At 35.3% G+C, this 15,502-nt stretch overlaps 4 protein-coding genes across 4 annotated transcripts; all 4 read right to left on the reverse strand.

The window, feature by feature from the left end:
• Positions 1-4,405: 4,405 nt before the first annotated feature.
• On the reverse strand, positions 4,406-8,109 carry LOC145968582 (uncharacterized). Its single transcript, XM_083094195.1, has 4 exons — positions 7,711-8,109; positions 6,271-6,506; positions 4,867-6,181; positions 4,406-4,717 (listed from the first exon to the last, which is right to left on the reverse strand). Exons 1-4 carry the CDS (start codon positions 8,107-8,109, stop codon positions 4,406-4,408), a joined length of 2,262 nt encoding a protein of 753 aa, XP_082950321.1.
• Positions 8,110-8,153: 44 nt separating this feature from the next.
• On the reverse strand, positions 8,154-9,548 carry LOC145968644 (uncharacterized). Its single transcript, XM_083094310.1, has one exon. It carries the CDS (start codon positions 9,546-9,548, stop codon positions 8,154-8,156), a length of 1,395 nt encoding a protein of 464 aa, XP_082950436.1.
• Positions 9,549-9,731: 183 nt separating this feature from the next.
• On the reverse strand, positions 9,732-10,478 carry LOC145968706 (uncharacterized). The gene has a single exon (XM_083094429.1). It carries the CDS (start codon positions 10,476-10,478, stop codon positions 9,732-9,734), a length of 747 nt encoding a protein of 248 aa, XP_082950555.1.
• Positions 10,479-11,133: 655 nt separating this feature from the next.
• LOC145968759 (cytochrome P450 3A19-like) lies at positions 11,134-14,470 on the reverse strand. Its single transcript, XM_083094554.1, has 7 exons — positions 14,456-14,470; positions 14,137-14,205; positions 13,790-13,823; positions 13,492-13,653; positions 11,583-11,759; positions 11,325-11,498; positions 11,134-11,207 (listed from the first exon to the last, which is right to left on the reverse strand). Exons 1-7 carry the CDS (start codon positions 14,468-14,470, stop codon positions 11,134-11,136), a joined length of 705 nt encoding a protein of 234 aa, XP_082950680.1.
• Between the last annotated feature and the right edge of the window lie 1,032 nt (positions 14,471-15,502).

Here is a 15,502-nt window from a genome sequence, read left to right on the forward strand (position 1 = left end):
TCATCTTTTCTTTTTGCTAATTTACATATAAATATTGATATAATTTTTTTATTCCAACCCCTATGCTAAATCACTTACTTATAATGTGATAACTATTGAATCAATAGATTGTATGTACATTTCGTGAAAAATGATAATAAATAACAGTATACGTAGCATCTGAAAATTTATAAATTAAAATAAAAATTGGTTTTTTCTTTTTCGAGATGAATATTTCAGAAACTATGAGAGATAAAAAAAAATTTTCAAATTAAAAGTTAAATGGCTTCAAAAGTACTTTACAACAATAACAGAAAAAAATTTTTATTTTTTTTAATTTTTTAAAATAATTTTTCAAAATTTTTTTTGTTATTATTCGAACTCACAAGTGAATAGAATAGGGATAAGATAAAGACTACCTGCTATGACGGGAACTGAGATCTTTCAATAATATCAGGACTCGGGAAAGATCGAGATTTTCGATTCTCGATGGTTTCCGATGATTCCTGAAGTCGAGATGATCCGGCGTATGCGACATATTACAATAAATTTGAATAAAATTGCAATTTCACTTTTTATTTATTTATTTGAACAATTTTTATTAAAACTCTAAGAATTATTAATAAATTAAAATAAAAAATGCAATAAAATAAATAAAATTTTCTTTAATATTATGTAATAAAATTTATTAATAAAAAAATATTAAAATAAATAAAATTAATTAGAAAAAAAGACGTAAGTTATATCGACCACACTGGCAAATTTATTGATTGGTAATATATCACAATATTTATGATAAAGGTCGTTTAGTCTTTCTCAATTAGTTGGATGGAGAGGTTGACATGATGAAATCTTGACACAGTGATTTCCTTTTCTCTCGCAATATAATAGCTAACTAAGGCTCTGTATGTATATGAATTTTTCGCTTATTTTTATTATCAATTTAATGTATGTCAATTACTTCTTATAATACTGTATAAATTTTAGTTCACTTGATAAGGACCAAAACCTTGGTCGAAACGTCGTGATATATTACCAATCAATAAATTTGCCAGTGTGGTCGATATAACTTACGTCTTTTATTTTATTTACTGGCGACATTGAAGAATTTAACATTATTAATTAGAAAATATAAAATATGTGTGTATATTTATATTCGAAACGTACGATACTACTTAAGCAACTACTTTAATAAATTGTTAAAAACTATATTAAATAAGTAAATTAATTAAATAAATGAGTAAACATAAAATATGTAATTATATGGAAATATATAAAATATATATTATAAAACAAAATATATATATTATAAATATATATTATAAAATAATATATAAAAATTATATGTTCTAAACCATCCTTGGTTAATAAATAACTGATGTGCAAAAGATGATACTGAACTATGTTATTGTTATCGAGAAAAGTGGTAACAACCGATCCGAGCTCGGTGAAACGTATACTCCCTCCGTCTTTTGCCAACCGTAGGTTGGCAGCAGTCGGGAGTAATAATATTAAAATATATATTATATATATTATAAAACAAAAATGATAAAATAATAAAATATTTAATATATATATATATATATTTTTTTATCTCCATTTTAATTATAATAATTATGGAATTTGATCCCAAAAATTCACTTTCAAAATTCAATTCCAAAAATCATTTATATGCTTGATTCAAACCGAAAAATAGATTCTTGGAAATAGCTGAAGTTAATTGTAATTTTGAATTTACAACAAGAAATATTCTTTCGCAAAGAATTTATTCAGATATTTAATAATACATATCCAGAGCTTATCCAACTATTTAATAATATAATTTAATGAATTGTAAAAAATGTAATCATGTGTATTGTTTAAAATAATTATTTAATTCAATAATTGCATATAATCCAATAATGGTAATGGATAGTTCGAAAATCATAATCGAATAAAATGATCACATAAGCGAATTATATTCGAAATTTTAGATATTCAAATGAAAAATTTATACAGATATTAAAAAATACATAGATAAATTATTTATATAAATTCTTTCAAAAAATATATTCTTTATATATTAATTAATTCAATCTTTCTGTATCTAATGCATTGAATTAAAAACATATTAAAGAAAAATTTAGATTTAATTAAATTTTAATTATATGGGGTATATGTTAAGAAAAGTAATATTAAAATAACTAACAAAGCTTAATAAGTTACATTTATTGCGAATTATGTATTACACATTAATACATAAATCCTAAACATCTTATATTTAAAGTTAAATAAAAAGAAATTAATGCAAATTTGTTCCGGGAAAAAAGTTAAATATCTAATCATGTATAATTATATGTATATAATAAGATCTATATTTATTATTATTATTACATACAATTATATTAAAATATTTCTAACTTCATATTGAATTATGCAAAAATGTCGAGTACAATAAAATAAAATAGAAAAAGAAATCTAATATAATTCTGCATAATAATGATATATAACATATAAATAACATATAAATATAAATCATTTATATGTTTCTATTTCAAGATATTTGTGTAGTTTCTTGCGTGTAAATCCCGGGAGGTTCCACGGTCGACGAAAGTCGAGGCATAGGCCTCTAAATTTGTGTGGGTGTAGCCACGGCTCCTTGGAGGGTATTTATTAAAGAACTCTCTTTCGTCTTTGATGTGAATACTTTCTTTATTTTAATACTTATTTCTTGACTTGCCCTAACGTAATGTACAAGGCGGCAATAAGATTAGCAAAGGCGCCTAACACCGGCTCCGAGAAGCTTATACAGGGTGATCCAGAACAAACGTTTGTCTTTAAAAAAATAAATTGTCGAGTCTATTCTAAGACGATTTTCCCTTTACCAAAATTGTCTACGAGGCTTAGTTTTTAAATTATTAAATAAAATAGTTTGCGAATTACGGAACGAGTACAAGAGGTAGACAGGGACGGCGCAACTCACCGTCCGATACAGGCGATCATGTGGGGCGCTCGACGCGATCAGCTGATTGCTGCACACGATGAGTGTAACAATCAGTGTGTGTGTGTGTGTGTGTGTGGTGTATTTATGTACGCGTGTATCCACACATGCACCGTACTCTCTCTCTTTCTCTCTCTCTCTCTCTCTCTCTCTCTCTCTCCCTCTTTCTCTCTTACTCACTCACTCACTCACTTATTCTTACCTTAATAATGAGATTCTTCATACTGCTGATAAATAGCAGTGCCCAGTGTGTTGCACGATAATAATCGTCGTCGACGAGACGTCGTTTCTTCAACACGCAGTCTGACACATCGTCAAATAAGCGAAGTTTTTTCTTTCATCACTTTCGACACTTACAAATTTACTCGCGCACTTAATCACTCACGATTGATAAAAGGAGGAATTTACCAACGGTTACGGTACGAATTTAATAAACGGTTAACGCATTTAATTATTAATTATACACTCGATTAAAGAAACGCGTTAACAGAACGTGATACTCGATGCAAAGCGCGCGACGCGACGACCGACGACAAGCAGGTCAGGTTAGTACTAGCGCGTAATGCTACACGTTTATGTTTGGCAGCGCTAGAGGCGCTATACACCACACACACACACACACACACACACACACACACACACACACACTGATTGTTACACTCATCGTGTGCAGCAATCAGCTGATCGAGGCGAGCGCCCCACATAATCGCCTGTATCGGACGGTGAGTTGCGCCGTCCCTGTCTACCTCTTGTACTCGTTCCGTAATTCGCAAACTATTTTATTTAATAATTTAAAAACTAAGCCTCGTAGACAATTTTGGTAAAGGGAAAATCGTCTTAGAATAGAATCGACAATTTATTTTTTTAAAGACAAACGTTTGTTCTGGATCACCCTGTATATCGCGCATCTCCCGAATCTCGAATGTTCCAAAAATTTACGAGATCTCACGATCATCTCGTCTCTGTAAAGCGACCACGTTTCACAACAACCATCGACTCGAAGCCGGAGATAACATTATAATAACTTTCGACAACAGATACAAGCATATAAAGTCAATAAGAATATTCAATAGCTCGTTCTAGAGGCTTATAAGGATGATAAATACATGATGAAATATATGAAAGCAAATTGAAAATAATACGAAACACCGCCCGCCTTGGAAGACTGCGTCTTACAATATTAACATATGATAATTGAACAAATATAAACAATATACCAAGTAATATAAATAAATACTAAATAATGAAATGTACAATGCAATGACAATGATTGCAAGTCAGCGTAGTACATAATTCAAATAAATTTAAATTGAGTCGAATAATCATTTTCGTCAATACATATCAATTAATTTAGCTTGCAGTCAATTAAAGAAGTAAACTAAGAAAATTTGTCCTTTGTCTATACTTCGCCAAGTGCGTCAATTTAATATAATGATTTAAATCATGCTAATCTTTTAATGGCAATATCGATAGTTTTGACAGAGGTCTAACAATCGATCCCTTGGCTGTGACCACTGTTGCTGACCGGGCGATGCCATCCGCTCCAGGATGAATCTCGCTTATGCGACCAAGCATCCATTGTAAAGATGGAAGGCCCTGTTGTCTGATTAGCACCATCCGTCCGGTCTCGATTTGTTCACCCTTGCTGATTGCCGATTTTTGCCGCTGCTGCAATTGGTTCAAATACTCGCGGCTCCAGCGACTCCAAAAATGCTGACGGAGTTGCTCGACTCTCTGCCAGCGTATCAATCTATCTTGCTTAATATCGTAAGGTCGGGACAAGGAAAATCATTCAATGCGCCACCAATCAAAAAATGCCCTGGCGCAAGATAGGCTAAATTATTCGGATCAGAACTCAGCGGTGTTAACGGACGCGAATTGAGTACGGTCTCTATTTCGCACAATACCGTTTGCAACTCTTCGAAAGTCAGATGCGACCCGCCTACAATGCGCTGCAAGTGATATTTTGCGGATTTCACCGCCGATTCCCACAGCCCGCCAAAATGCGGGGCGCCAGGCGGGATAAAGTGCCACGCTATCCGCGAACTACAGTAAAACTGCTTTATTTTGTCTTGTTTCTCAGTCGACCTATAACTTTCACAAAATTCTGACAACTGCCGCGATGCACCCTTAAAATTGGTGCCGTTATCAGAAAATATGGCGACCGGACATCCCCGACGCGAAATAAAACGCTTAAGAGCGGCTAAAAAAGCTTCAGTTGTTAAATCGCTAATTACTTCAAGGTGAATTGCTTTAGTAGCGAAACATGCGAATACACCTACATAAGCCTTACTGTTTCGAGCATTTCGTCGCTTGCTTTCTCTTATAACAAGAGGTCCAGCGTAATCGACTCCGCAGTTAGAAAAAGGCCGAGAAGGTGTTACTCGAGGTGCCAGTAACACCCCCATTTTCGCCTCTGACATAACCGGTTTGCATTTAAAACAGACGAGGTATTGTCTAATGATCTTTCGCGTGGTTGATCGAAGCGAAAGCGGCCAAAAGTTTTGTCTCACCGCGGCCATAGTGCCTTGTACTCCCGCGTGCAGACTGCGCGCGTGTTCCCGTTCTATTATGAGCTGAATAAGCCGATGATTTTTTGGGAGCAAAATAGGATGACGAGCATTATATGACAACTGCGAATTCTCGAGTCTCCCCCCGACGCGAATCAAACCTTGATCATCTAAATAAGGCGACAAAGATATTAAAGCGCTAGCGGATGTAAGAGGATTTCCCTTCCCCAGCCGCTCGATTTCACTCGAAAAAACATTCCCCTGTACCAATTTACAAAGATTATTTAGCGCGACTGAAATTTCCTCATGCGAAACGCGAGTGCCCAACCTCTCACCCGATTGTCGGCGCGATGTGAGGAATCGTCTGCAATAGGCAACGATTCGGCATAGCTTATCTAATTTCGAACATTTGATGATGAGTTCTGCGAAAGGGTTTGCCATTGCCGTGCGAGTAACAGCCGCAACTGTCCGTCGCGTCTCAGGCATCTCTGACTCCGGAATACCTACACCGCTGCTTGGCCACGAGTCTTCGCTGTTCCTCAGAAACGCGGGACCACGCCACCATAACGCGGATTCTCCGATGTCATGCGGGGAAATGCCCCGAGACAGCAAATCTGCGGGATTGTCGGTTGTCGGAACGTGCCGCCAACCCGAACCGGAAGTTAACCGCTGTATTTCGCCAACGCGATTCGCTACAAAAATCGACCACTTCCTGGAGCACGAGGAAATCCACTGTAACGTTATTGCCGAATCGGACCATAAAAAATGTCGCACGCTACTTATCTCGATAGACGCCCGCACCTTATCCCATAATCGAGCCAATAGCGCGGCACAGAGTTCAAGTCGAGGGATTGAAATAGTCCGGAGAGGAGCGACTCTCGTTTTTGAACACAATAAATCGACATGAAATTCACTGTCGTCGATTTGTCTCCGAATATACAAACAAGCGCCGTATGCTCGCTGACTGGCGTCACAAAAGCCATGTATTTGAAAGGCATGCCTACTCCGACCCCCAACCCATACAGCACAGGTAGATCCTGAGTATGTACTCAGTATATCGCAAACGTAGATTGTGTATATCCCACTAATATTCGATATACATACTATGATATTTTGAGAATGTACGGAGGATGTTCCTATGTCTGCCTTAGAAACCTACTCAGTATATACTCAGAATATTTCTTGGTATATTATGAGTATATTTTTAGAATATTTTAAGCATATTTTTACATTAATAAATTATATATGAATATAGAAGACAGTTGGACTATATGTAGAATAAAAAATAGATTCTTCGTGATGTAAAAAATAAATAAAAATGTGAAATTATTTACTTTATAAACAAAACTTCAGACAAAAATGTTATTTCTAATAGATGAATATAAAACGTTTGAAAAACACCTATTAGTGTTTATTAAATGATTCTTATTGAAATATTGATCTCGATAATCTATGTACAATTATGTAAGTACACTCGGTAATAGATGAAATACCTTAATAAATGCAGTAAATGGATTACTTCTCATTTTAATTTCAAATAATCTGTTTAATATTCTGAATTCCAACAAGGAATCCAGATTATTAGACAAATTACTTTAAATTAAGTCAGTTTATTATAAATTAAACTGACTAAAAAGAAAAAAGAAGAAACTTTGGAATTCATGTTAGTACCAGTCCTTTATGTCCATTTCACCAAAAATTAAGTACGAGTTTGGTGGTGCGCGTAGCGGCAAAATGAAGAAACACATGCAATATTATAGAGTATCCTGAAAATATACGAGAAAGAATATACTAATACGAGATATTCTCAAAGTATATTCTGAGAATATATGAAAAATAATATACAACAAGAAATGTTATGGGATTATTCTCAGTATATTACATCTGTAACGTATATTTACATGAGTATAGAATATTCGAATGATATCATGTGCTGTGTGGGAATATATCGCGGGATACTCAACCTATTTAATTCGCTTAGCTGTTTTCTAAACGCGGACCATTTTTCGTGCATATCTAACAGAATGGACTCGTCCCAATGCATTTTTAACTGCCAAATCTCTTGCAACAACATTTTCGGAATGACAATAACCGGTCCGATTAATCCCAAAGGATCGAATAATTTTGAAATTTCTGATAGCATTATGCGCTTTGTTATTTTATGTGAGTCAGCCGGTAATTCATCGCAATTCGAAACGTGTCTATAGCCGGATTCCAAAGTATTCCTAGAATACGTGATACCGGATCTCTATCAATTGGAACTTCAGCATTATGCTTATTTTGAACGTCGCTTATCAATGCCTTATTATTTGAAGACCATTTGCTAAGTTGAAAACCTCCGCGTCTCAAAATCTCAATGACCTCGCTCTTTAATACCAATGCTTCCTCGATCGTGTCAGCGCCGGTAAGCAGATCGTCAATATAAAAATTACGCGTTATATGCTGCGATCCTAATGGATATTCAGTTGCGTATATTTCCGCCAGATATCGAAGAGTTCTAGTAGCTAAATAGGGAGCGGCCGCCGTGCCGTATGTCAATGTTACTAGTTTAAAAGTCTGCACGTCCGCGACGGCCTCGTCCCGCCAAAGAACGCGCTGCAGTCGCGTTTGTTTGGGATCAATCAGTATCTGGCGATACATTTTTGTGATATCCGCGGAGAACACAAATTGAAAAGTCCGAAATCTTAAAATGATAGAGAATCCTGCTGTACCGTCGGGCCGACCATAAGAGTGTCATTCAATGAAATTCCGTTTGAACCCTTGCACGAAGCATCAAAAACCACCCTTAATTTGGTCGTCTCATTTAAAGGCCTTAATACGCAATGATGCGACAGATAACATATTGGTAAATTTTTATTGTCATTTGTTTCATCAATCAATTTCATGTGTCCAAGTGACAGGTACTCGCGCATAAATGCTACGTATTGCGACTTCAAATTCAAGTCTCGATTCAAACGCCTTTCCAGACTATGAAATCGTCGCATTGCTATATCTCGAGTTTCACCGAGCTCCTTTAACTTGTGTTCTATAATCGGAAGCGTAACTATTACTCGACCTTCGAAATCTCTTCTGGTATTATCAATGAAATGCCGCTCGCAAAAACGCTCTTCGCTCGAATATGAATCGGCAGGACGGAAATTTTCCTCGATACGCCAAAATCTTGACAATTGATTCTGCAATTCTGCATCTGTTATTGTGACATGAAACGCACCCGCTTCGGGCTCGCAGGCCCAATACGCGTCGTTATCTATTCGACTGGCAACAATCCAGCCAAAAAGCGTCTTTTGCAACGTGGGATGTGCCCTCGAGGATTTCAGCCTACCTATGCAAAGCAATTGCCAAAATAGTTGGGCGCCTATTAGTATGTCGATATCGGAACATCGATAAAATTCTGGATCGGCTAACTGAATGCTCGATGGTATATGTATTTCTTCCCGTTTGATCGGCGATGTAGGAATACGCTCCGTGATGCGTTCCGTTAAAATACATTCCAAGTTTGCAAAGAAACCGTTTAATCGCGACTGTAATTTTATTTTAACAATCTCATTTGCTTCGCTAGTCATGCCATTTATTCCTGAGACCCTAACCTTACCCGGCATAGTCTTTAAATTTAATCGTTCGACGCAAGCTCGCGTTATAAAATTTGCTTGAGAACCGTTATCTAATAGAATTCGGCAAGGTTGTCTTATTCCGTTAGCATCTACTACGTGTACAATCGCCGTCGAAAGCAATACATGGACATTATATGCGGCAGACAATTGAGTCATGACTGTGGCTTCCTTTGTTGTTGCCTGAGATGACTCATTTCCCGTTTTTGCGTTTTCAGAAAGTTCGCTAGATTTCGACTGAAAATGAAGTAAGGAATTGTGCTTGACTCCGCATATTTTACATGCGCCCGCTTTACATTTCCCCGAAACATGATTATTCCCGCGCAAACAATTAGTGCACAGTTTACGTTTCCGAATTTCCGCGAGCCGTCGAGCAACAGGCAATTTAATAAAATCTCGACAGTAATAAATAAGATGCTCTCCATTGCAATATCCACATAAGGGAGAAGTAGTCGCAACGTGAGTCGTCATGCTCTTCCCGACGGGTTGAATCATTGAATTATTTCGAATAAGCGATTCTAGCAAATGGCATCTGTGCTCCAAAAATTCCGCGAATTGTTTAAAAGGTAATTCTGCTCCGGTAAGCGACGCCTGCCATTCTCTCCTAGTGATCGGGTCAAATTTAGAAGAAATTAAATATATCAATATGCTATCTCAATGCTCGGTTGGGCAGCGCAAAGCATTCAGCGCTTGTATGTGTTTTGTAGTATTATCCGTCATTCTACGCAATTCAACGGCGTTCTCCCTCGCAACTCTCGGCAGCTCGAACAAAGCACGCAAATGCGTTTGCACTATGGCCCGCTTATTGTCATACCGCTGCCTCAATAAGTTCCAGGCTACTAAATAATTTTGATCTGTCAATTCTAATGATTTAATCACATTAGCTGCCTCGCCCGTTACAGATGCTCTTAAATATTGAAATTTTTGAAATGTACTCAACGACATATTACTATTTATAACCGAATTAAACATCTCATAAAATGGAAACCATTCCTCATATTTTCCTGCAAATTTCGGCAAATCTAATTTTGGCAATCGTATGCTACATGCGGAGGCGGCCATTTCGGCCGGGGATGCAATTGGTGACATCGCGGCACTAGTAGACGGTGTTTGACTAAAGTCCGAAATCCTGCAGCGCAATGCAGCGGTTAATTCATAGAACATCTCCTCAAACGAAGGGCGATCTTCTTCCTCGTCTTCACAAAGAGCTTCCAACTCGGATTGCAAACTATTATATTCCGTCCAATAAGTCGCTAATCTTTCTTTTCTTTCCTCTAAATTCGCGATTGATTCAGGCATCACATGCGTTACAGAATCTACATATGTCTTAATACGGGTACATGACGTCTTTATTGATGTGCGTTTTCTTTTAAGTGCCGAGATCTGAGCCGAATGAGCCATAATTTACGCAATATACGACGCGCGCAAACTATGTGATACTCGCAAACTATCTTGCGCAAATACTGAGATAGCGAATAGATAATTTGATTGATAAAAGAATGATATACCTACCGTGACTGCCGATTAACTGCTCCACGGATGCTTCCTTGACCTTTTACGGCTGCCAGTCCGCCACCTCTTCAAAATGTGGAACCGCCGATTGACCGCTGCTATTGACTCTCCAGTGCCTCGCGGTTCAGCTGTTCTCGTCCTTATTGCTTTCCCTCGCATCCAAAGGAAGCTCGCGACCGTAAAATGTTGCAGTGGATCCAAATTCTCCCAACTTCTCGTCCAGGAATCCGGCTCGAAGGACCAAAATGTGTAGTTTCTTGCGTGTAAATCCCGGGAGGTTCCACGGTCGACGCAAGTCGAGGCATAGGCCTCTAAATTTGTGTGGGTGTAGCCACAGCTCCTTGGAGGGTATTTATTAAAGAACTCTCTTTCGTCTTTGATGTGAATACTTTCTTTATTTTAATACTTATTTCTTGACTTGCCCTAACGTAATGTACAAGGCGGGAGTAAGATTAGCAAAGGCACCTAACACCGGCTCCGAGAAGCTTATATATCGCACATCTCCCGAATCTCGAATGTTCCGAGAATTTACGAGATCTCACGATCATCTCATCTCTGTAAAGCGACCACGTTTCACAACAACCATCGACTCGAAGCCGGAGATAACATTATAATAACCTTCGACAACAGATATAGGCATATAAAATCAATAAGAATATTCAATAGCTCGTTCTAGAGGCTTATAAGGATGATAAATACATGATGAAATATATGAAAGCAAATTGAAAATAATACGAAACAGTAGTTTTCGTTTTTCAATAATTACTTCTATAGATTCAATAGTAGATAGTGTCATATTCATATTTAATTTAATTTTATTTATTTGAGTACTTTTCTTCACTTTGAATACAAATGTTCTTATCAAAATTGCTAAGATAATTTTTATTGAAATCATTGCATATCTCCTACCTGCAAAAGTTAATAGTTAATAGTTACTATTCAAGTAAATTTTTTTAATATGATGTATGTTTTATGTGATTTATTCATGCTTACTTATACAATTTCTGGATCCGTAACTAAACGGCATGTAATATTTATAAGATGTTCCTATTTTTTCAGGGAGGAATCTGTCCGGGTTAAATACCAATGGATTGGGCCAATATTTATCATTTCGGTGTAAAGCCAGTATTCCTACAATAATTTCAGTGTCTTTTGGCAAGATAAACTCTCCTAAAATAAATATGCTTATATTTAAATGTTATTATAGAGGCATAAGTAGTTTATATATATGAGGTAATTTAAATCGTTTTACTTTTCATTTTATGGACAGATATGGGCTATTCTTCCGAAAACGATCATGCTCCGACTTGAGTCAAATTTTATAAATAGGTTCCTTTTAGGTACAAAAGAAGTACACGAGAAGGATTTTTGGCTACTCAAAAATTAAGGCACTTTGTAAGCCCTTTTTCGTAAAAGTGAATATTACCTTTAGACAGCTTGTTCGAAACGGTAAATATCTAGAAAACTGGCAACCTCACCAATGACCTTGTCCTTGATATATATGATCAAGATCATGACCCTGAGTAACCTTCAATAAGTTTTAATTGGTGGTGCAAACCTATGTAAAACCTTACTTAATAATAACCTTAATTATAATTACTTAATAATAACCTATATGAAACCGTACAATAACCTCGTTTTGCGCTAACTCAGCGGTGATGTGGTGTGGACCTTGCTTCGCGTGGAAAGTTGCAAACAGGACCCTGCTCGTATGACTTTGACCTTGACATATGTTGTCAAGATCATCCTCCTGGGTAATATTCCAAGTTTTAGCTGTCGGTCATTGTTTATTAAAAAGTTATAGACAAAAAAAGTTTTATTAATTTCACAAATGTATGTGTACACACACACGCGCGCGCGCGCGCGCGCGAGCGCGGGAGATGCAAAGGGCTTTCGGCCCCCCTCCTGCAACCACCCCGCCGGTAGGGGCCGCATTGCGAAGAGTTCAACCACAATAGATATATGCTGTAAGTTGTAAAGTGAGGTCTACATTGCCTACCAGCGGGGTGGTTGCGGGAGGGGGGGCCGAAGGTGATGTGGTGTAGACCTCGCTTCGCGTGGAAAGTTACAAACCTATGGTAGAACCTTACTTAATTATTGAAGGTTACTCAGGGTCATGATCTTGATCACATATATCAAGGCCAAGGTCATTGGTGAGATTGCCGTTTTTCTAGATATTTACCGTTTCGAACAAGCTGTCTAAAGGTAATATTTACTTTTACGAAAAAGGGCTTAAAAAGTGCCTTAATTTTCGAGTCGCCAAAAATCCTTCTCGTATACTTCTTTTGTACCTAAAAGGAACCTATTTACAAAATTTGACTCAAATCGGAGCATGATCGTTTTCGGAAGAATCGCCCAGATATGTATTAGATATACAAAATTGTCATTGAATAAATAATATTTCTCATTAAAAATTAAAATAATTTTTTGAAGTCTTTTTTTTGAGCATTTTAATAAATTTAAACTTTAATTTGTTTTTTGATTTTTAGATGATTTAATTTTTTTAAAGATGTTAAAGTTGTTTTAAACATAATAATTTCCTTTTTTAAAACAAATTTTATCTTCAATTGAACAAAAAAAAATTTATTCAGATTTCATTTTGCTCATAATTCATAATCGAAATTAATTTCAAGAATAATTGTAGAAAGAGAAAAAAAATATCGATCATACAAAATAAATCTATTATTGAATATTTTTCTATGTATTTTTATTTTATCTCTATATATAAGGACGAAATAATTACACATAATTGTTAAATAATAAAATAACATATATATATTTGTAGTTTCTCCCCTAAAAATTATAAGATTTTTCGTATTTAAGTTACGTATAATAATAATTGTGCATATCATAACACACAAAATAACATAAGATAACAAGATAATTATATTTAAAAACAAGCCCATTTTTACATCCTCTGTTAGATATCGTCCAATTAAAGAAACAGCAGGAAATAATCTCATAGTTTCTTTAATGACACGATCTAAGTAATCCATATGTTGTAAATCTTCGTATTTAATTGGGGCAGATTTTGGAGTTTTCGTCTCATAAATTTCCCATAATTCTAAACATATTATGATTTATGTGAATAATTGAATTTATTGAGAATTTTTTTGATTATTGTTTAAAAATATATTTACCATAGAGAATTGTACGAAAGTGATCCAATAATAAAGATGTTAGTTATATTTGATCTATACGTGAAACCTCGAAGTTACGGATATATATCGTTACCTGGAAAGAGGAGTAGTAACCATGTAACCGTTGTTTTTATCTACTGATTGGAGTTTGGCAAGCCAAAGCAGCAGGTGTTTTATAAATTATTGTTTAAATTTGCAACGCGCACGGTTAGCAAATTTTTACAAGAGTTGAAGAGTGATACGGCTACTACTTCTCTCCTCCATGTAATAACACATACCTATGGAGTCCGAGCGCGTACAGATTACATATAATTGACTACATATTACTCATTGTTGGGCTATCTACGTATCATTCGCAACACATTTTGTTTATTGAATAAATTGCTTTGAATTTAATAAATACATACTTGTATCTCTGGATAATTTGCTAACATAAAAATTGCAAAATCTACCGTAATAGCTGTTGTGTCGGTCGCCTAATAGATAAAAATTTCATTTGTTGATTAATATAAGTTAAAACAAAAAAGGCTATTTAATTTAATTTAATTTAATTTAATTTTATATTTTACATTGAATATAAAAAATCGGACAAAATTGGGCTAATAGGAGCCGAGCGCAGTAAATAAATGCACTTACATTGTAAAAATAGTGTAAAAATGTGTAAAAACAGTATATAAAAATTAAAAATAATATTTCGATTTTTTCTTTAAGCCATTTTCATCATACAGAAGTAGATAACATGCTGACAAAGTATTAGATGTAAAAAAATCCAGCCGAATAACCATTAAATTGTATATAATGGGAAGAGGAGGATAAAATAAACATATGTGAACATAGAGTGCAAAACATTTAAATTTTCAATTTAAATTTTCGTTAAATTTTAAATAATCATTACATGTGCGTGATGAAGACATTTGACATCTGTTTGTACATTAAAACTACACTTCTGACGTTTAATAAATAACATTTATATTATTAATCTCTTATTTAAAATATCCTATACATCCAAGACTTCAATCTCGTTATTTTACTAAAACTCGTGTTGTATTAATGTATAAAACATGATATTGCAAAGTACTTTTTTAATATTACTATGATGCTATTAATGCGTATTTTTAATAATCTGTCCGTTTAGTCAATATAATGCATCACAATCTTTAGCTGAAATTCTACACATCACAATTTTATTTGAATATTTAAGGAGGAAATCTTTATGAAGGTGTTTGATGAAAGTAGACAATTTGACATAAAGGTTATAGATGAACTTATTCTCACAACAGATCAAATTCCAATAACCAAGGAAGATTATGCCGAAGATATGCATCAAGATAAATAGAGTAAAGACGATACAATTGAAAATAATATAGAAAGCGATCAAGAAGAAGACGATTTAAAAGATGAAGGGTCGCCTGATCTTCAAATGAACACGAATAGAGAAAAGGACACAGATTTGAAAGATTATATGACCCCAAAACGTAGCTCTGGTAGACCAAAACTACTAAAAACGAGAAAAAGGGGAAGACCCCGGAAAATTTATCAACCTTATGTCGAGCATTCTGACAACACTGAAACCGACACTATGCAACATAACGTACAGATGGCATATAGTGCAATAGGAGATATCACTGTAAAAGAAGCATTATCTGGACCACAAAAACAAGAGTGGAAAAAGGCCATGTTTGAAGAATACGAAGCCTTAGTGCGTAATAATACTTGGACGCTATGCGAACTTCCTGAAAACTGCGAAGCCATCGGTTGTCGCTGGGTACTGAA

The sequence above is a fragment of the Camponotus vicinus genome, unplaced genomic scaffold (genome assembly GCF_025532165.1).
Source record: "Camponotus vicinus isolate PSW18456_S1 unplaced genomic scaffold, iyCamVici1.0 SCAF_1, whole genome shotgun sequence".
Lineage (NCBI taxonomy): Eukaryota > Metazoa > Arthropoda > Insecta > Hymenoptera > Formicidae > Camponotus > Camponotus vicinus.